Here is a 21,888-nt window from a genome sequence, read left to right on the forward strand (position 1 = left end):
AGTAACCCCAATCCAAAAATCCTAAAATCTGAAATGCCCCCAAACTCCAAAACATTCTGAGTGCCAATATGAGGTAATAAGCTCAAAGGAAATGCTCTTTGGAGCATTAACGATTTTGAATTTCCGAATTAGGGATGCTAAATCGGTAAATATAATATAAACATTCCAAAATCCGAAAAGTTCTAAAATCCCAAACACTTCTGGTCTCAAGCATTTCAGATAAGGGATATTCAACCTTTACAACTACCTCCTCTGCTATATGTACATGAATCAAATAACAGGTGTGCAGTAACCAGCCACCGACAGACTTTGAAAGAAGTGAGGCCACTGGTCACTAATCATGATGTACATCTGTTATTTACTTAGTGATATGTGGCCTGAGGAGCTCACAAACTCTATGCAATTATCTGGTTAATGTATCATGGCAACTGAAATGTCAACTGTGTTGAGAGACCAGCATTATTTAAATAAACTGGCGTAACTGAAACTCATGCATATTGGAGACATGCAAATGAGGACTGTATGTACAATTATTAAGAACATTATTCAAAAGGATTTTGTATGGTGACTAAGAAACACTGTATTGGCCAGGCACAGTGGCTCATGCCTGTAATCCCAGCACTTTGGGAGGCTGAGGCAGGCGGAACACCTGAGGTAAGGAGTTCAAGACAAGCCTGGCCAACATGGTGAAACCCCGTCTCTACTAAAAATACAAAAAAAAAAAAAAAAAAAAATTAGCCAGGTGTGGTGAGGCAGGAGAATCGCTTGAATCCAGGAGGCAGAGGTTACAGTGAGCCGAGATCATGCCACTGCACTCCAGCCTGGGCGATGGACGGAGATTCCATCTCAAAAAAAAAAAAAAGAAAACACTGTACTTATTAATCGCATCATATTAATTTTAAACAATTATTTATGATATCAGCTGTAAAAGGAAACAAAGGAGAGATTTACTTCAGCTAGTCAATGGTAAAAGATCACTCACAGATCATTCACTATAGTTTTGTCAAGCTGTGTTGAAATCACAGGTTTCTTTAAACTGTGATTGGAAATTGATAAACTGCTCTGGCTCCTCCCATATTTATATAGTTCTGTTTACAATCAGAACAAAATCATCTCTGCTAGGAATTCTTGGCCTTAGGATTTCATTCTTCTTACAGGCCAGCCCACTACCTGAGTCCAACAGAAAACTTTAATCCTCTGAATAAAAGGCCTTTGGCTCACTTTCCTGAGAATAGAAACAAGAAGGTAAAATGACAAAAAGGTAAAATATCAAACTATTGAATACTTGAGTCCAGCGATCCCCATCAAAGCACAGTACAGACGTAAGAGTGCACTGGCTTTCACAACATGCTCTTCTTTCAGCCCCGAATACACAGATACATTGGGCTCCATGTCCATATCAGCTTCTTCCACAATTCGGGTGCTTCTTACTGTGGGAAGAATGCCCATCAACTCCAGAAGAAGCTGCCTTCTCATCTGCCAAAGGACAGAACTGCTGGTCTCTCTTTTTCTCTGAAAGAAATACAGATCACAAAAGGAAGAAAGCGTGAAGCATTTACTAAACTAAAAGGGAGCTAAAACACAGCTCCCCACTTAAACACTTTCAAATTGGCCTATTTGAAGAGATTGTCGTGACTACAGAATCTCATTTTAACCAATCAAGCAAACTCAAAATGCACTAGTTTATCTGAAGAATGAATATTCCCCATAATTTGGATAGGTTGCAGAGGAAAGATTAAATTAGTGACAATTTGAATTGTGGAATATTATTTAAATGGTACTTTCAAATACATAAAGACTAACAAAGTGATATGTGGTATAGGAGAAAATGCTCAGATTTTGAAGACGTAAGTTCTTGGGGTTTAAATGCCAGCTCTACTATTAGATGATTATATACCTTTAGGTACATTGGTTAGCCTCTCTGAACCCCAATTTCCTTAATGACAAGGAAATATTTTATCAACAGTATTTACCTTATAGAACTCCTATAATTAAGAGTTTACAATTCTTGCCCTGATGCAGTGGTTCACGCCTGTAATCCCAGCACTTTGGGAGGCCAAGGTGGGCGGATCACTTGAGGTCAGGAGTTCGAGACCAGCCTGGCCAACATGGTGAAACCCCGTCTCTACTAAAAATACAAAAAAATTAGCCAGATGTGGTGGTGCATACCTGTAATCCCAGCTACTTGGGAGGCTGAAGCACAAGAATCGCTTGAACTGAACCCAGGAGGCGGAGGTTACAATGAGTCAAGATGGCGCCACTGCACTCCAGCCTGGGCAACAGTGATACTCTCGTCTCAAAAAAAACAAGAGTTTACAATTCTATAACCACTACAGTTCTTCAGGTAGGGACAATGTCTTAGTCATCTCTCACTCTGCACAGTCTAACATTGTGCCTAATATACAGTAAGCACTCAAAGTCTGTTAAGTAGACAAATGAACAAAGATAATACATGTATGAAAGCAGTTCTAAACTATACAGGGCTAGACAAATGTTAATTATTATCTTTTGAGTGTCTCTAAGTAAAATACGATAGACCTGCTTTAATAACAACAGTAAGTTCAAAGAATAAAGGTTTATCATATACAAAGGACAACTACAAACAAGATGAGCATGCCAAGTGCTTAATGCAGTACCTGACATATATGAAGCATCCAATAAATAAACGTTAACTTTGTTTTAAAAAGCAGAGCTTAAAATCAGTTTTCAAATGGGCTACAAAGTAGAACTTGAATATTTTTAAAAACTGTGATTCAGTAGCTTAAAAAATAGACTACAGGATATAAGCAGTATACATGTTGTCTAGCTAAGTGACCTCAACGAGTTAAATCGCAATCTGCATTAGCTCCTTCATAGGAACTCTATTCACATAGTTAATATAAATTAGTTTTTGAAAAATTAAAATATTTTGCAAGTTAAAAACTGCTGCAAAATACATATGCATAAGCAGGTGAATGTATAAAACAAAAAATGTGGTATACACATACAATGGAATATTATTTTTCTTTTTTTTTGAGACCCAGTCGTGCTCTGTCACCAGGCTGGAGTGCAGTGGCGTGATCTCAGCTCACTGCAACCTCTGCCTCCCATGTTCAAGCGATTCTCCTGCCTCAGCCTCCCAAGTAGCTGGGACTACAGGCACGCACATCACGCCCTGCTAATTTTTGTATTTTTAGTAGAGACAGGGTTTCACCATGTTGGCCAGGATGGTCTCGTTCTCCTGACCTTGTGATCCGCCCAACTCAGCCTCCCAAAGTGCTGGGATTACAGGCGTAAGCCACCCCACCCAGCCCTTACTTTTTATTTTTATAGATTTAGGGGGTACAAGTGCAGTTTTGTTACACGAATCTATTGCATAGAAGTCCGGGCTGTTGGTGTAGCCATCACCCTGATAGTATACCCTGTACCCAATATACGTAACTTCTCAACCCTCGCCCCCTTCCCACCCTCCCATCATTTGGAGTCTATGATGTGTATTATCCCACTCGCTTATGTCCATGTGTACACATGATTAGCACCCACTCATAAGTGAGAATATGCAATATTTGACTTTCTGTTTCTCCGTTATTTCACTTAATATAATGGCCTCCAGTTCCATCCATGTTACTGTCAGACATGATTTTATTCTTTTTTATGGTTGAGTTGTATTCCATGGTGTGTGTGTGTGTGTGTGTGTGTGTGTATACATATATACGTATGTGTGTATATATGTGTGTGTGTGTGTGTGTATCACATTTTAAGCAACCATCCGTTGATAGACGCTTAGGTTGATTCCATAACATTGCTACTGTGAATAGTGCTGAAATAAACATACAAGTGTAGGTACATTTTTTATATAATGATTTCTCTACCCAGCAGTAGGATTGCTGGACAGAATGGTAGTTCTACTCTAAGTTCACAATGGAGTATTATTCAGCCTTTAAAAAGGAAATCCTGACACATGTTACAACATAGATGAACCTTGAAAACATTATGCTAAGTGAAATAAGCAAGATACAAACGGAGAAATATTGTGTAATTCCATTTACTTGAGGTAGCCAGAAAGGGTAAATTCATAGAGACAGAAAGTTGAATAGAGGTTACCAGAGGATGGGATGATAGGGGGAATGGGGAGTTATTTAATGGATATAGAGTTTCTGTTTGGGATGATGAAAAAGTTCTGGAAATGGGCCAGGCCCGGTGGTGGCTCATGCCTGTAATCCCAGTACTTTGGGAGGCCCAGGTGGGTGGATCACCTGATGTCAGGAGTTCTAGACCAGCCTGACCAACATGGCGAAACCCAGTCTCTACTCAATATAAAAGCAGCCAAGCGTGGTGGTGGGCACCTGTAATCCCAACTACTCAGGAGGCTGAGGCAGGAGAATCCTCGAACCCAGGAGGTAGAGCTTGCAGTGAGCCGAGATTGCGCCATTGTACTCCAGCCTGGGTGACAGAGTCAGACTCCATCTCAAAAAAAAAAAAAAAAAAGTTCTGGAAACGAGAGTGATAATGGTTGCACACTGTAAATATACTTAATGCCACTGAATTATATACTTAAAAATGATTAAATGGCAAAATTTTGTTATGTATATTTTATCATAATAAAAACATATATACACATATGTATTAAAATTTAAAAATACAATAACTTATTTCAGTGACCTAATGCACCAGTTCTCATGAGTCTGGCCCAGAACCCTGGAGATATATTCTTTCAGGGGGTCCGGAAAGGTGTTAATAATACTCAAGATATTATCTGTCTTTTTCTTTCTCATTCACTCACAAGGGTACAGTGCAGTTTCCAAAGGCTTCTATCAAGCCAGACATTGAAGATATTTGAAAAAAATAGAATAAAATAAAACTATCATTCTTCTCATTAAATTTTGTTTGGGAAAACACAGTTAGTTTTCATTTAAAATATGTTATGTTCACATTTAATAGGGTTATTGTTGTTTGGTTTTGGTTTTTTTTTAGAGATGAGGTCTCGCTATGTTGCCCAGGCTAAAGTACAGTCGCTATTCACAGGTACAATTATCACACACTATACCCTAGAACCCCCTGGCTCAAGCAATCTTCCTGCTTCAGCCTCCTAAGTAGCTGGGACTATAGGCACATACCAACACACCAGCTGTTCCTATTTTTAAAAGAACTAAATAAATATTTCAAATATTTAAGTGTTAATTTCTAATATGGTAATTATCAACAGAAAAAAGCCACATAAACAAAAGCTCTTTGGTATCCTTAGTGATTTTTTAAAATATAAGGAGGTCCCTGAAACTAGAAAGTGTGAGAACCACTTGTCTAATGACATCATTCAAAAAATGTTTCTTTCTCTTTTAGCAGCTGCTAAAGTATTCTGACCCTTAGCCTATACAGATATTTAACCCTCACCTGCTGTCCATTTCGGATAAAAGTTCCAAACCAAGTCCGGACTTTCGCATTTGTTCCAAGAAGCAAACCACTTACAAAACAAACCAAGTCACTCACTCCATCCTCACAAGCTTCATTTTTAGTATGATCCAATGTCAAAGCCACACCAAGGCCTGGCAAGTGACATTCTTCCACCTAGCACAGAAAAGAAAACAAACTGAATTCAGTATCATAAGCAAAAAGGGCAAGGATGCTTCCAAATCTAAATATCTAAAGTTTAGAGGAAGAACTCCTACAAAACATAAAAACCCAGAGAGGAAGGTAACATATCCAGTATATAAATAAAATTCCCAACCTCTACAGGACTCTAAAACCATCTTGAGAAGAGTTCTTGGACCTAATATAAAGGCCTTTGTCTAATAAAACACAGGATCACTTACCACCATGCCTCGGACCTTGAGGGCCTGAGAAGGATTCATTTTACACAAGAAGCGTAAGGCATCTGTCCTGCGCCTTCCTCCAAGACTTTCTTCATCTTGTCGTTCTCCATTTTTTATCAGGCCCCTACAAACTAACATGATAGAAACCGTCTTCTTCAGCCTTCAGAATTAATTGTTTATGAAGATTTGACACGACAGAAGAAAAGGATCAGGGTATTTGAAAGCACGACAACAGAAATTGGCCAAAATGAAGCAAAAAATGAAAAGAGACTTAAAAAAGAATAGTAAACTCTGGGACAATATTACACATTCAAACACACTTGGAATTACGGTCCCAGAGAGATAAAGAAAGCACAAGACAAAAATACATTTGAGGGGCAGTGGCTCACACTTGTAATCCCAGAACTCTGGGAGGCCAAGGTGGGGGGTGTGGGTCGTCTGAGTTCAGGAGTTCAAGACTAGCCTGGCCAACATGGTGAAACCCATCTCTACTAAAAATACAAAAATTAGCTGGGCGTGGTGGCAGCCACCTGTAATCCGAGCTACTCAGGAGGCTGAGGCAGGAGAATCGCTTGAACCGGGAGGTGGAGGTTGCAGTGAGCCGAGATCGCATCATTACACTCCAGCCTGGGGCAACAAGAGCGAAACTCCGTCTCAAATAAATAAATTAATTAATTAATTTGAAGAAATTTTCCCAAGTTGAATGAAAACTCTAAACCCAGCTCAATGAGCCCTAAGTGGGACAAATGCAAAGAAAATCATACCAAGAAACATCACATGTCAACTTTCTGAAATCAGTAATAAAAACAAAATCTTAAAAGTAACCAGGGCCGGGTGCAGTGGCTCACACCTGTAATTCCAGCACTTCGGGAGGCCGAGGTAAGTGGATCACTAGGTCAAGAGCTCGAGACCAGCCTGGCCAATAAGGTGAAACCCCATCTCTACTAAAAATACAAAAATTAGCTGGGTGTGGTAATGCGCGTCTGTAGTCCCAGCTGCTCAGGAGGCTGGGGCAGGAGAATCACTTGAACCCGGGAGGTGGAAGTTGCAGTGAGCCGAGATCACACCACTGCACTTCAGCCTGGGTGACACAGCAAGACTCCATCTCCAAAAAAGAGAAAAAGTAACTAGACCAGAGGATGGGCGCATCACCTGAGGTGAGAAGTTCGAGATCAGCCTAGCCAACAGAGTGAAACCCTGTCTCTATTAAAAATACAAAAATTAGCCAGGCATGGGGGCACATGCCTATAGTCCCAGCTACCCCGGAGGCTGAGGCAGGAGAACTGCTTTAACCCCAGGGGAGGCGGAGGTTGCCGTGAGCCGAGTTCATGCCACTGCACTCCAGCCTGGGCGACAGAGCAAGACTCCGTCTCCCCAAAAAAAAAAAAAAAAAAAAGGAGCCAGAAGAAATTAAAGAAAAAAAAAAAAGTAGCCAGAGGGAAGAAGAAACTTTACAGAGGAACAAAGATAAAATTTACTGCAGAAAAGAGAATGACATCTTTGTTTTTTGTTTTCTTTTTCCTAGAGATGGGATCTTGCTTTCTTGCTTGGCCACCATACTAGTCTCAAACTCCTGGCTTCAAACAGTCCTCCTGTTTTGGCCTCCCAAAGTGCTGGGATTACAGGTGTGAGCCATACACCCAGCCAGAACGACATCTTTAAATAGCTAAAAGATGATGTCAACCTAAAATTTTATACCCTTTGAAAATATATTTTTCCAGACCAAAAAAGCCGGTAAAATTTGTTGCAACAAACCCACACTACAAAAAATAAGGGAAATTCTTCAAGTTAAGGGGAAATTATACCAGATGGAAATATGGAACTACAGAAAGGAATTAAGAGCACCAAAAATGGTAAATATGTGGATAAATAGTATTTTCCTCTATATTTTAGTCTTTAAAATATAATTAACTGTTTAAAACAAAAGTAATAACAATTTGCTCTAAGGTTTATAATTCATGTAAAAGTAAAATCCATGACAACAATGGCACAAAGTACAAGAGGAAAAAGAAAATAAATAGAAAACAAATAACAAGAAGATTCAAACCTAACCACTATAATAATCACATTTAAATGGTCTATGTATACAGTCTAAACACTCCAATTAAAAGACAGAGACTGCCACTAGATTAAAAAAAATCAAGACCGAACTATACCTGTCCACAAGAAATCGACCTTAAGATATGGACAGATTAAAGAGATGAAGAAATATATACACCATGGAAAAACTAATTATAAGAAAGATGACATGGCTGTATTATTCAGACAAAGTAGACTTGAAAAGAAGGAATATTATCAGCAATAAAGAAGTCTATTTTGTCACGCCAGTAATCCCAGCACTTTGGGAGGTTGAGGCAGGCGGACCACTTTAGCCCAGGAGTCTGAGACCAGCATGGGTAACATGGTGAAACCCCATATCCACAAAAATACAAAAAATTAGCTGGGCGCGGCTCACGCCTGTAATTCCAGCACTTTGGGAGGCCGAGGAGGAAGCATCACGAGGTCAGGAGATCCTGACCATCCTGGCTAACACGGTGAAACCGTGTTACTACTAAAAATACAAAAAAATTAGCCGGGCGTGGTGGCGGGCGCCTGTAGTCCCAGCTACTCGGGAGGCTGAGGCAGGAGAATAACGTGAACCCAGGAGACGGACCTTGCAGTGAGCCGAGACTGCGTCACTGCATTCCAGCCTGGGCAACAGAGTGAGACTCCGTCTCAAAAAAAAAAATTAGCTGGGCCCAGTGGTACCCGCTGGTAGCCTCACTCACTCAAGAGGCTGAGGCAGAAGGATCACTTGAGCCTGGGAGATCAATGCTGCAGTGAATCATGACCACACCACTGCACTCCAGCCTGCGTGACAGAGCGAGACACTATCTCAAAAAAAAAAAAAAAGCGTATTTTGGAGGTTAAAAATCTCTACAAAGAGGCCAAGCACAGTGGCTCATGCTTGTAATCCCAGCACTTTGGAAGGCCGAGGCAGACAGATCACTTGAGGTCAGGAGTTCAAGACCAGCCTGGCCAACATGGTGAAACTCCGTCTCTACTAAAAATACAAAAATTAGCCGGACGCAGTGGCTCATGCCTATAATCCCAGCACTTTGGGAGGCCAAGGCAGGCGGTTCACAAGGTCATGAGATCAAGACCATCCTGGCTAACACAGTGAAACCCCGTCTCTACTAAAAACACAAAAAATTAGCCGGGCGTGGTGGCGGGCGCCTGTAGTCCCAGCTACTAGGGAGGCTGAGGCAGGAGAATCGCTTGAACCCGGGAGGCAGAGGTTGCAGTGAGCCGAGATCACTCCACTGCACTCCAGCCTGGGTGACAGGGCGAGACTCCGTCTCAAAGAAATAAATAAATAAATAAATAAATCAGCCAGGTGTGGTGGCCCATGCCTGTAATCCCATGTACTTGGGAGGCTAATGCAGGAGAAATGCTTAAACCCAGGAGGCAGAGGTTGCAGTGTGCCGAGACTGCGCCACTGCACTCCAGCCTGGGAAACAGAGTGAAACTCTGTCTCAAAAAAAAAAAAGGCCAGGCGCGGTGGCTCATGCCTGCAATCCCAGCACTTTGGGAGGCCCAGACGGGTGGATAACGAGGTCAGGAGATCAAGACCATCCTGGCTAACACGGTGAAACCCCGTCTCTACTAAAAAAAAAAAAAAAAAAAAAAAAACAAAAAATTAGCCAGGTGTGGTGGCGGGCACTTGTAGTCCCAGCTACTCGGGAGGCTGAGGCAGGAGAATGGCTGAACCCAGGAGGCAGAGCTTGCAGTGAGCCGAGATTGCGCCACTGCACTCCAGCCTGGGCGACAGAGCGAGACTCTGTCTAAAAAAAAAAAAAAAAAAAAAAAAAATCATATAAGACACAAATGAATGGAAAAACTTTCCAAGCTCATGGATTGGAAGAATCATTATCTTTAAAATGGCCATATTGCCCAAAGCAGTCTACAGATTCAACACTCTTCATATCAAACTACCAACATGATTTTCCACAAAATTAGAAACTTTAGGATACTAAAGTTCATACAGCAAAAAAGAGCCTGAATAGCCAAAGCAATCCTAACAAAAAGAACAAAGCCAGAAGCATCACATTACCTAACTTCAAACTATACTACAGGGCTACAGTAACCAAAACAACATGGCACTGGTATAAAAACAGACACACAGGCCAGGCATGGTGGCTCACGCCTGTAATCCCAGCACTTTGGTAGGCTGAGGCAGGCGGATCACGAGGTCAAGAGATCGAGACCATCCTGGCTAACACAGTGAAACCCCATCTCTACTAAAAATACAAAAAATTAGCCAGGCGTGGTGGTGGATGCCTGTAGTCCCAGCTACTCAGGAGGCTGAGGCAGGAGAATGGTGTGAACCCGGCAGGCAGAGCTGCAGTGAGCCAAGATCGCACTCCTGGACTCCAGTCTGGGTAACAGAGTGAGACTCTGTCTCAAAAAATAAATAAATAAATAAAAATAAAAATAAAAATAAACAGACACACAGACCAATGCAACAGAACAGAAAACCCAGAAATTAAGCCACACACCTACAATCATCTGATCTTCAACAAAGTTGACAAAAATAAATGACAGGGAAAGGACTCCCTATTTAACAAATGGTGTTGGGATAGCTGGCTAAACATATGCAGAAGAATGAAACTAGACCCTATCTTTTATCATATACAAAAATTAACTCAAGTTGGATTAAAGATTTAGATGTAAAACCTCAAACTATAAAAATCCTAGAAGAAACACTAGGAAATACCATTCTGGACACTGGCCTTGGCAAAGAATTTATAACCAAGTCCTCAAAAGCAATTACAATGAAAACAAAAATTGACAAGTGTGACCTATTTAAATTAAAGATATTCTGCATGCAAAAGCAACTATCAACAGAGCAAACAATCTACAGAATGGGAGAAAATATTGACAAAAATGCATCTGACAAAGGCCTAATATACAGAATCTATAAGGACATAAACAATTCAACAAGCAAAAAACCACCCCATTAAAAGTGAGGAAAGAACACGCAAGATACTTCTCAAAAGAAGACATACAAGCAACCAAAAAACATGAAAAAAATGCTCCATATCACTAATCATCAGAGAAACACAAATCAAAACAATCATGAAATGCCATTCCACACCAGTGAGAATGGCTATAAAAAAGTCAAAAAATAATAGGTGCTAGCGAGGCTGTGGAGAAAAGAGAACACTTACACATTATTGGTGGGAATGTAAATTAGTTCAGCCACTGTGGAAAGCAGTTTGGAGATTTCTCGAAGAACTTAAAACAGAACTACCATTCGACCCAGCAATCTCACTGCTGGATATATACTCAAAGGACAACAAATTGTTCTACCAAAGACATATGCGCTTGTATGTTCATCCCAATACTATTCACAATAGCAAAGACATGGAATCAACCTAGGTGCCCATCAACAGTGGATTAAATAAAATGTACATATATACCATGAAATACTATGCAGCCATTAAAAAGAATGAAATCATGCCCTTTGCTGCAACAAGAATAAAGCTGGAAGCCATCCCATCCTAGGCAAATTAACACAGAAACAGAAAACCAAATACCACATGTTCTCACTATAAGTGGGAGTTAAACACTGGGTACACATGGACATAAAGATGGGAACAATGGACACTGGGACTACCAGTGGGGAGGAAGAAAGGGGACAAGGGCTGAGAAACTACCTATTGGGTACTATGCTCATAACCTGGGTGACGGGATCATTCAAACTCCAGACCTCAGTGTCATACAATATACCCATGTAACAAACCTGCACATGTACCCCCCTGAATCTAAAATAAAACTTGGAATTTTTTTAAAAAGAAAAATTAAAACAAAGGTGACAACAAATTGAATAATATGTAAATAATGTTTAGAAAGAGGAATATAACTATAATTGTGAAAACTAAGAATAAAGAAATCAAATTTGACTTGGGGAAAAAAGTATATTTTATAATGAAAAAAGGCTCAATTCATCATAAAGATATAATCATCCTAAATGCATATAAACCCAACAAAAGAGCTTTGAAATACATGAAGCAAAAACTGACAGAACAAAAAGAAGAAATAGGCAAATCCACAATTATGTCTGGAGACATCAAAACTCCTCTCTCAGTAATTGATAGAACAAGTTGACAAAAAATCGGCAAGGACACAGTTTACAAAGAGCTTTTACATACCATCTGATATTCAATAAATCTCTTTAAAAAGTCAGAGAACTATTACACTATCAATATCTCCATTTTACAGAGGAGAAGTATTTTGGTTTGTTTGTTTGTTTAAGACAGAGTCTCACTCTGTTGCCCAGGCTGGAGTGCAGTGGCACGTTATCGGCTCGCTGCAACCTCCACCTCACAGATTGAAGCAATTCTGTCTCAGCCTCCTGAGTAGCTGAGATTACAGGCATCCACCACCAAGCCCAGCTAATTTTTGTATTTTCAGTAGAGACGGGGTTTCACTATGTTGGCCAGGCTGGTCTCAAACTCCTGGCCTGAAATGATGCACCCACCTCGGCCTCCCCAAGTGCTGGGATTACAGGCATGAGCCACCATGCCCAGCCAGATGAGAAGTATTTTGATAGAGCTCACACAAAAAGTGAATGACAAAATCAGGAATTATAACTCCAGTGTTTTTCCTCCCAGGCTCCTAATTCACAAACTACCTTGCTCAACAAAATGCTTTTATTTTTATATCACTCATACCCAAACAACAACCTTCAATCACTGTAAGTTTTAAATAGAGGTGAAAAAATGTAGTCGATTTTTCTCAATTTCTACTTTATACTTCTCTGTAAACTGACAGCAGTAGGGCTAAAAAACAAAGGTCTGATTCCTAGCATTTCTCATTATACATATCCCATATTGCTCTCTTGATATTTCACAGATACATGTACCTTCTTTGATCCCTGATTATAGATATTATATCTTCTAGTTCCTTGGGTTGTTTTTTTTTTTTTGAGACGGAGTCTTACCCTGTCACCCAGGCTGGAGTGCAGTGGCGCGATCTTGGCTCACTGCAACCTCTACCTCCCAGGTTCAAGCAATTCTTCTGCCTCAGCCTCCCCAGTAGGTGGGACTACAGGCGCCCACCACCACATCCAGCTAATTTTTGTATTTTTAGTAGAGATGGGGTTTCACCATATTGGCCAGGCTGGTCTCAAACTTCTGACCTTGTGATCTGCCCACCTCGGCCTCCCAAAGTGCTGGGATTACAGGTGTGAGCCACTGGGCCCAGCCTGATCTTTAAACTCAATACAATTTGTGAACTCAATATTTCTTAATACATAGTAACAAACTTTCAAAAGACAAAATCTCAAATAAAATCCCATTAATGTTTCTTCTTAGGTCAAAAAGATAGGTCCTGTACATGTCCAAGCAAGTCTTTTCAATATCCCATATTAGAATCATATTTACCTTCATTAAAACTATCAGGAACATTGGCCACCAAGAGACACAAGAACCAGGCACCATTTCTAACATGTAGCAAAGCTTCAGCTACATCAACTATAGGGAGCAAGGAAGGGAGCTCTACAAGAAAACAAAGTCAGTGTTAGTCTTTGTTAACAGGTGCACTCCACCACACCCAGCTAATTTTTTTAATTTTTTGTGGAGACTGAATCTCACTGTGTTGCCCAGGTGGGTCTCAAACTTTGGCCTCAAGCGATCCTCCAGCCTCAGCTTCCCAAAGTGCTAAGATTACAGGCATAAGCCACCATGCCTGGCCCCAGTGTTAAAGAGTGATATTTCTTTTTTTTTTTTTTTTTCTTTGAGACAGGGTCTTGCTCTGTTGCCCAGGCTAGAGTGCAGTGTGTGATTATAGCTCACTGCAGCCTCAACCTCCTGGGCTCAAGCAATCCTCCTGCCTCAGCCTCCTAAACTCCTAGAATTACAGGCATGAGCCACCATGCCCAGCCAAAAGTGACATTTCATTGTATTATTAAATATCTTTTGACATTTCACAAATGTCATCTAAAATAAAGTACTTTCTTCTCATAGTCTAGCACTAAGCTGTCCAGTAGGATACCCACTAGCAACATAAGGATACTTAAATTAAAAACAGTTCAGTTCCTCAATCACACTAGCCACATTTCAAGTAATCCATAGCCACAAAGAACACTGGACAGCACAGCATAGAACAGTACAGGAAATTTTATTTTATAGAACTGGTCTAAAGAGCTATTTTCATGAAAATTTTATTTGCTTTTTATTTATTTATTTTTTTTTTTGCGACGAAGTCTCGCTCTTGTCCCCCAGGCTGGAGTGCAGGCGCAATCTCAGCTCACTGCAACCTCTGCCTCTGGAGTTCAAGCGATTCTCCTGCCTCAGCCGCCCGAGTACCTGGGATTACAGACGCCTGCCACCACACCAGGCTAATTTTTGTGTTTTTAGTAGAGACAGGGTTTCACCATGTTGACCAGGCTGGTCTTGAACTCCTGACCTCAGGTGATCCACCCACCTCGGCCTCCCAAAATGCTGGGATTACAGGTGTGAGCCACCGTGCCTGGCCTATACTTTTTTTTTTTTTTTTTAAGAAAACGTCTCAGCCAGGCGCAGTGGCTTATGCCTGTAATCCCAGCATTTTAGGAAGCTGAGGCAGGCAGATCACAAGGTTAAGAATTTGAGACCAGCCTGGCCAACATGGTGAAACCTCGTCGCTACTAAAAATACAAAATTAGCTGGGCATGGTGCTGCATGCCTGTAATCCCAGCTACTCGGGAGGCTAAGGCAGGAGAATCGCTTGAACCCTGGAGGCGGAGGTTGCAGTGAGCTGAGATCACGCCGCTGCACTCCAGCCTGGGTGACAGAGTGAGACTCCATCTCAAAAAAAAAAAGACAAGGTCTCACTCTGGACAGAGTGCAATGGCACAATCATGGCTCACTACAGCCTCAATCTCCCAGGCTCAAGCCATCCTCCTGCCTCAGCTTCCCATGCAGCTGGGACTACAGGTATACACCACCACACCAGGCTAATTTTTTTCATTTTGGTAGAGGCAAGGTCTCACTATGTTGCCCAGGCTGGTCTTGAACTCTTGAGCTCAAGTGATCCTCCTGCCTCGGCCTCCCAAAGTGCTGGGATTACAGGCATGAGCGACAGCCTTCTTTACATTTTTCTGTCCTCTTTTATTTCTATCATTCACAGCTGTTATATACAATCTGGAAAATACAAAAAGGTATGAAGAAGAAAATTAAAATCTGCCCTAATCCCATCATTCAAAGTTAATAAAAACTGTTTCCGCAGGCCTGTAGTCCCAGCTACTCAGAAGGCTGAAGTGGGAGGATCCCTTGAGTCCAGGAATTCAAGCCTGCAGTGGGCTATGATCCTGCCACTGTACTCCAGCCTGAGCAACAGAGCAAGACTCTGTCTCTAAAAAAAAAAATAAGTATTTTATTTTAATTCATCAAGGGTATTGTTCTTGCTTTAACTTTTACCAAAACTGGGATTATATTCTACTTAACACTTTGCCCTTTGCTTTTTTCACTTAACATATTGTAAACATTTTCCAAAATCATTAACGAGCATTAAAGTCATTAAATCAAAGATACCATGTTAATGTCTGCATAATATGTCACACTATGAAAATAATATAATTTACTTAATCATTGTCCAACTATTAGTCACTTTTGACTTAAAATCACGTAACATGTTTGTTATATGATCCCTAAAATAACACAGCATACCAGGCTAAGAAGTTACACAGTATCATTTAACAAGAAACTATATATGAAATCCATCTTAGCACTCAGTACAGTACCTGCTTGTAAAATACAAAGTACATCTGCAGCTTCCTCCAAATATACTGGACTCTCAAAAAGTTCAGAAGACTTGAAAAAAAATTCTCCATTGGACTCAGACACCTTAAAAAAGAAAAAAAAAGATATAAACTCTATTAATTTCAGATAATTAAATCCCTATTTTTATAATTATTTCTTGAGCTCACAGATTATGTCTCTTAATGTATCACTAATATACCACAGCAGAATATGCAGTATTCGATCAATTTCAACCAATTTAACCACACACAGCAGTCATGTTAATTATGATTCAGATATAGCAGTATCAATCTCAAGAACTGATATCTATCTAAATATTTGGAGACAACTGGAATTAAAGGATAAGGCAAGCCAAAGAAATGAACTACAAATGCAGCCTACATAAACTGCTTTAAAAAAGCCAAGAACAGTCAACCTAAAGCAGTTTAACAAATATAAATTCATGGCCAGGTACAGTGGCTGACGCCTGTAATCCCAGCACTTTGGGAGGCCAAGGTGGGTGGATCAACTGAGGTCAGGAGTTCGAGACCAGCCTGGCCAACATGGTGAAACCCTGTCTCTACTAAAAATACAAAAATTAGCTGAGCATGGTGGCCGTCTGTAATCTTAGCTACTCAGGAGGCTGAGGCAGGAGAATCGCTTTAACCCGGGAGGTGGAGGCTGCAGTGAGCCGAGATAGCACCACTGCACTCCACACTGGGAGACAGAATGAGACTCCTTCTCAAAAAAAAAAAAAAAAGAAAAAAGAAAACAAACAAACAAATATCTATCTATCCATCTATCTATCTATCTATAAATTCATGTTCAATTCCGAATAAACTGTTGGAAAAACAAAGAATTAAAGTTTAGATAACAAAATCTACTAAGCTTTTTGGAAATTCCCCACAAGAGTTTCATAACCATATTTCCCATATAAGGAAGAGTGTCAAACTAAAAAACTGGAAATCTCCCAGAGGAGAAAAGTCACTTATTTATTAGAGCCACCAAGCGAGGCATTAAGGAAAAGATGAAGGAAAACTCTTGGCTGAAATTTAAAAGTATCAAAATAGGCTGGGCATGATGGCTCATGCCTGTAATCTCAGCACTTTGGGAGGCTGAGGTGGGAGGATCACCTGAGGTCAGGAGTTCGAGACCAGCCTGGCCAACATGGTGAAACCCCGTCTCTACTAAAAATACAAAAATTAGCAGGCATGGTGGCGGGTGCCTGTAATTCTAGCTACTCAGGAGGCTGAGGCAGGAGAATTGCTTTAACCCAGGAGACAAAGGTTGCAGTGAGCGAGATCACGCCACTGCACTCCAACCTGGGCAACAAGAGCGAAACTCCATCTCAAAAAAACAAACAAACAAAAATAAATAAAAGTATCAAAATAGTAAAAAAGAGAAGGAAATAATAATTGGTGATGGAAATTTTAGAAAAATTTTTTAACATACCTCAAAAACTATCTAAAACTCGGCCGGGCGCAGTGGCTCACGCCTGTAATCCCAGCACTTTGGGAGGCCAAGGCGCGCGGATCACGAGATGAGGAGATCGAGACCATCCTGACTAACACGGTGAAACCCAGTCTCTACTAAAAATACAAAATATTAGCCAGGCATGGTGGCGGGCGCCTGTAGTCCCAGCTACTCGGGAGGCTGAGGCAGGAGAATGGTGTGAACCCGGGAGGTGGAGCTTGCAGTGAGCCGAGATTGTGCCACTGCACTCCAGCCTGGGCGACAGAGTGAGACTCTGTCTCAAAAAAAAAAAAAAAACTATCTAAAACTCACCAAAATCCTCTCTACCAGTATTTTCTATGGAAACAGAATTTAGTCCTTTTTGTCCACAACTTATAAAACTAAACTTTATTTACTATAAATTGACTCCCCAAAATTATAACAGTAAATAAACATAAAGATCTAATTTAGTGGGTTTTTGTGGTGGTGGTGGTGGTGGTTGTTTTTGAGGCAGTTTTAATCTTGTTGCCTAGGCTGGAGTGCAATGGCATGATCTCGGCGCACCACAACCTCCGCCTCCCAGGTTCAAGCAATTCTTTTACAGGCATGCACCACCACTCCTGGCTAATTTTGTACTTTTTAGTAGAAACGGGGTTTCTCCATGTTGGTCAGGCTGGTCTTGAACTCCCAACCTCAGGTGATTCGCCCACCTCGGCCTCCCAAAGTGCTGGGATTACAGGCGTGTGCCACCACGCCCAGCTAATTTAGTTATTTATATGATAGACCTTTGACATTCAAAAATTTTAAATTCAGAGTTTCAATTAACCATAATTACCCAAAGGTCTATGACCTAAGTAATCTATAATTTTGCAAAGAAGATAACTTGAATAGCTTTCATTAGTGTAAAGAAGCACTTTGGTCATTTAGTGATTGAGACTAGCCAATCATCCTACATTCAATTCAGCATTGATACTCCCCTCTACTGTCATATATGAGGCTGTTACTGCTCATCCAGTGTCTAAATGAATCACATACATTTTTCAGTTATTCACATTCAGTTACTGAAAATGTTACTTCATTACACTTTATGGGAGAAATTGTATCCCATAAAGGTATTATCTGCTAATAAATTTGATAATCTGTACAAGCCTTGAGATGAATCCCTTTCTAAATGTCAAGAAGCCACTGTGTATGGATTCCATACGGAAAAAAATCCCTCTGATAGAAAATGCAGAACAAGTATAAATGAGAGAAAATGATAATTAGAGAAAGCCTTTAAGGCAGACTTATAATATCCTTTCAGGCTTTGAAAGGAAAACAAATATATAGAAATAAATGTAGAGAAGGCCGGGCATGGTGACCCATGCCTGTAATCCCAACACTTTGGGAGGCTGAGGTGGGTGGATCACCTGAGTTCAGGAGTTCGAGACCAGCCTGGCCAGCCTGGTCAACATGGTGAAACCCCATCTCTACTAAAAATACAAAAAATTAGCCAGACGTGGTGGCGGGCACCTGTAATCCCAGCTACTCAGGAAGCTGAGGCAGGAGAACCGCTTGAATCTGGGAGGCAGAGATTACAGTGAGCCGAGATCATGCCACTACATTCCAGCCTGGGCAATAAGAATGAAACTCCGTCTCCAAAAGAACAAAATAAGAGTAGAGGAGAATTCAACCTGCCTGACTTCTTGTCTCTTTTTCTGTCTACCTCCCTATACATAGACATCAAATCATGCATACTTTGAGCTGTGGTTAAGAGAAATGCACCTTGTTCATAATTGCCAACAGTTCACTAAGCACAAGACGCAATCGACGAGGTGAATCACTGTGTTCAAACTCTAACGTCAGTCCATGCTGAAGCTGTGATACCAGGATGCTCTCTCCACTGCCTCCTCCAAGTTTATGCCTAATGAAGTACAAACATGTAATATAATTATGAGAACACTGATATGGAAATAATTGCATAAAAATTATCTTTTATTGAAATAAGCTACAAAAGGATGTATAAAGTGTTCTAAAATGTTCTGTTACTTCTGAAATGCTATTTAGTTTGCCTATGTATTTCAGGGATTCACATCCTACGTATAATAAATACTCCACCACATAGGCCGGGCACGGTGGCTCACGCCGGTAATCCCAGTACTTTGGGAGGCCGAGGCAGGCGGATCACAAGGTTGGGAGTTCCAGACCAGCCTGGCCAATATGGTGAAACCTCGTCTCTACTAATAATACAAAAAAGCCGGGCATGGTGGCGCGTGCCTGTAGTCCCATCTACTCGGGAGACTGAGGCAGAAGAATCACTTGAACCCAGGAGGTGGAGGTTGCAGTGAGCCGAGATCACGCCACCGCACTCCAGCCTGGGCAACAGGGCGAGACTCGGTCTAAAAAAAATAAAAATAAATAAATAAATAAATAAATAAATACTCTACCACAACTGACAATTAACACTCACTTCCACTAATGGTGGCTTGCTACTAGATTCACAACGGGCAGGGAAGGACATAGCATCTGCCCAGAATCTTTGGGAATATCTAAGCTTTAAAAGCCTCCCAAGAGGCTGGGCCCAGTCAGTGGCTCACACTTGTAATCCCAGCACTTTGGGAGGCCAAGGCAGGTGGATCACCTGAGGTCAGGAGTTCGAGACCAGCCTGGCCAACATGATGAAACCCCGTCTCTACTAAAAATACAAAAAATTTGCCGGGCATGGTGGCAGGTGCCTGTAATCCCAGCTACTCGGGAGGCTGAGGCAGGAGGATCACTTGAACCCGGGAGGCTGAGGTTGCAGTAAGCCAAGATCACGCCATTGCACTCCAGCCTGGGCAACAAGAACGAAACTCTGTCTCAAAAAAAAAAAAAAAAAAAAAAAGCCTCCCAAGTGATTCCAATAAATCCCTCTAATCTAGGGGCAGTTACCCTACCTACTTCCCACTGAAACTGGCCTAATGAGTTTAGCCCATATACAACAGCACATTGCCAAATTTCTCTAGATAACATTTTATAACATGGAAGTCAAAAGATTCTGGAATTGTAACTATAAATAGAAAAGACCTAAGTAAAATGCTCTCCAGAATTTAGATTCTCATTATCTCTTTTCTGGAGAGCTCTGAAAAATATCTGATTCCCTATTCTTTGTCAAATCCAAATCCACATATAATATAACATGACATTACCTAAGCTGCTGTTCTTTGCTGGCATCTTGTTCTAAAGCGTGAAAGTCCACGGACAACAATGCAACAATGGAGTTGACAGCTTCCACTCCAGAAAGAAGGCGAAGGATGAGTTTCTTATCCTGAGCCCAGCTTTGGCTCTGGTCAGCAGGTGCACAAAGTGCCATCCGTACCAAGCAGGGCAGGAGAAGTCTTAATTCTGGATCACTTAAAGATGCCAGGCGAACAACATCCACCTTCTGCATTGCTTCAAAAGCAAAAGGGCTGACAAACTGAAGACTTGTACATTCAGTCATTCTTACTGTTTGTTGATCCTAATGGTAAAAATACAAATGAAAGTAGGAGTTTAACTTTCACATGTATGAACACCCAACTTTCTAAAAACCCTGAAAAATGTGGTGTATCTTTAATAGGTCCCTATGCTGGCAATGTTCCTGGCACAACCAAGACAAGTCTTCTCTGTCTCCCTAGGTTTATACTGTCACCTGGAAAATGGGAAAGAAAAGAGAGTATATTAATGTCTCTTCCAGCCTTAGGAAACTTCTGCTCTAATACTCATATTTTACAAAGAAGGAATATGAAGCCCAGAGAGATGAAGTAACACGCCCAAAGTAGTATTACTAGTTAGAGGCACAATCCAAGGCTGAATCCTCATCTACTAAAATCCCAGTCCAAGACTTTCTCCACTATATCAGTCATATGAGCTCCACAAAATGTAAACAAAAGTAAGTGAACGGTCATAGTTAAGTGCTTTCTTTCATACCCCGATAGTTTCACATGCCTATCCCGATATACATCAAGCACTATTGGGCTTCTCTTTCTCACCCTCCACGAGTCGCTGGAAAAACTAGCAAATCACTGGGCAGAAGCAATGCCAGATTCAAGGCTCTGGAAGCCACAACACTATCCTATGTCCCCTGTGTTACCGGGTAAATAGCAGATGTGTGGGTGCTACGTGAGAGAGAAAGACGCGTCTCATTAGCGCAATTCTCTGTCTCCAGGAATCATCCAAGGCACAAAAAGCAAACAAACAAAAAGGCAGTGAGCAGGCAGCCAAAGCAGTCCCCTCTCAAGGCCGACCGACTAGCAGCAGCGTGGGTAAAAGTCGTGGGTAAAAACTGCTTTGCTTTCAGGGAGGGGCTGCTCTTTTAACAGAGGGGCGGGCTGACTGGAGCAGAGGAGCCAAGACCTGTGTGCTCCTCCGTCTCGGCCCGGGCGCAGCTAGAACCAACAAGTCCTTCAGGCTGAGCAAAGTCTGGCCAGGCTCCGACACGGACCTAGGAACGCGCTGAGGCCAGAGAAGCGGACGCTTCATACCTTAAGATCTACCCTCCAGCCTCACGGAACCCCACACGGACTCCGCGTCCTAGAAGCGGGACGCGGCAGAAATCGAGAGCGCAGTCCGAAGTTGGGCCTAGGCGATAATCCGGAACCCCAAACCCTAGTTGTGCCTCGAGTCGACTCGGACACCAAGAACTCAGACGCCGGGACCAACCGGGTTGTCGATACAAAGTGGGGAGGACGGGGGCACCACACAAAGGCAGAACCGGGACTGTAGGAACGGAAAAGCGGGAGACTTTTTCAACCTGCACCCAGCACCTTCATTCATCCCCAGCGTCTGACTCCCGTCGGCCACCGTACTGGTCTGAGAGGAAGGGTGGCTGCGAGAGGAAAGGCAGAGACGTCGGCGCCAATGCAACTGTGCGCGTGCGCGGCCCC

General features: G+C 41.6%; 1 protein-coding gene across 5 annotated transcripts in view; it reads right to left on the bottom strand.

Annotated features, from left to right (window-relative positions):
- INTS2 (integrator complex subunit 2) overlaps positions 1 to 21,888 on the bottom strand; it is a 62,488-nt gene extending 40,600 nt beyond the window's left edge. Inside the window, exons 1-8 of one of the 5 annotated variants that reach the window (XM_054457137.2) lie at positions 21,769 to 21,888; positions 20,173 to 20,483; positions 18,770 to 18,908; positions 15,556 to 15,658; positions 13,217 to 13,330; positions 5,790 to 5,920; positions 5,371 to 5,544; positions 1,286 to 1,512 (exon numbers count right to left, since the gene is read on the bottom strand). In XM_054457137.2, coding sequence (XP_054313112.1) covers positions 1,286 to 1,512; positions 5,371 to 5,544; positions 5,790 to 5,920; positions 13,217 to 13,330; positions 15,556 to 15,658; positions 18,770 to 18,908; positions 20,173 to 20,483; positions 21,769 to 21,774 — 1,205 coding nt within the window. In that variant the 5' untranslated portion in view covers positions 21,775 to 21,888. Of the gene's footprint in view, positions 1 to 1,285; positions 1,513 to 5,370; positions 5,545 to 5,789; positions 5,921 to 13,216; positions 13,331 to 15,555; positions 15,659 to 18,769; positions 18,909 to 20,172; positions 20,484 to 21,486 lie in introns of all 5 variants that reach the window. The other 4 variants (XM_063655631.1, XM_054457138.2, XM_054457139.2 and 1 more) reach the window with 4 other exon arrangements.

This window comes from Pongo pygmaeus, chromosome 19 (assembly GCF_028885625.2).
Source record: "Pongo pygmaeus isolate AG05252 chromosome 19, NHGRI_mPonPyg2-v2.0_pri, whole genome shotgun sequence".
Taxonomy (NCBI): Eukaryota; Metazoa; Chordata; class Mammalia; order Primates; family Hominidae; genus Pongo; species Pongo pygmaeus.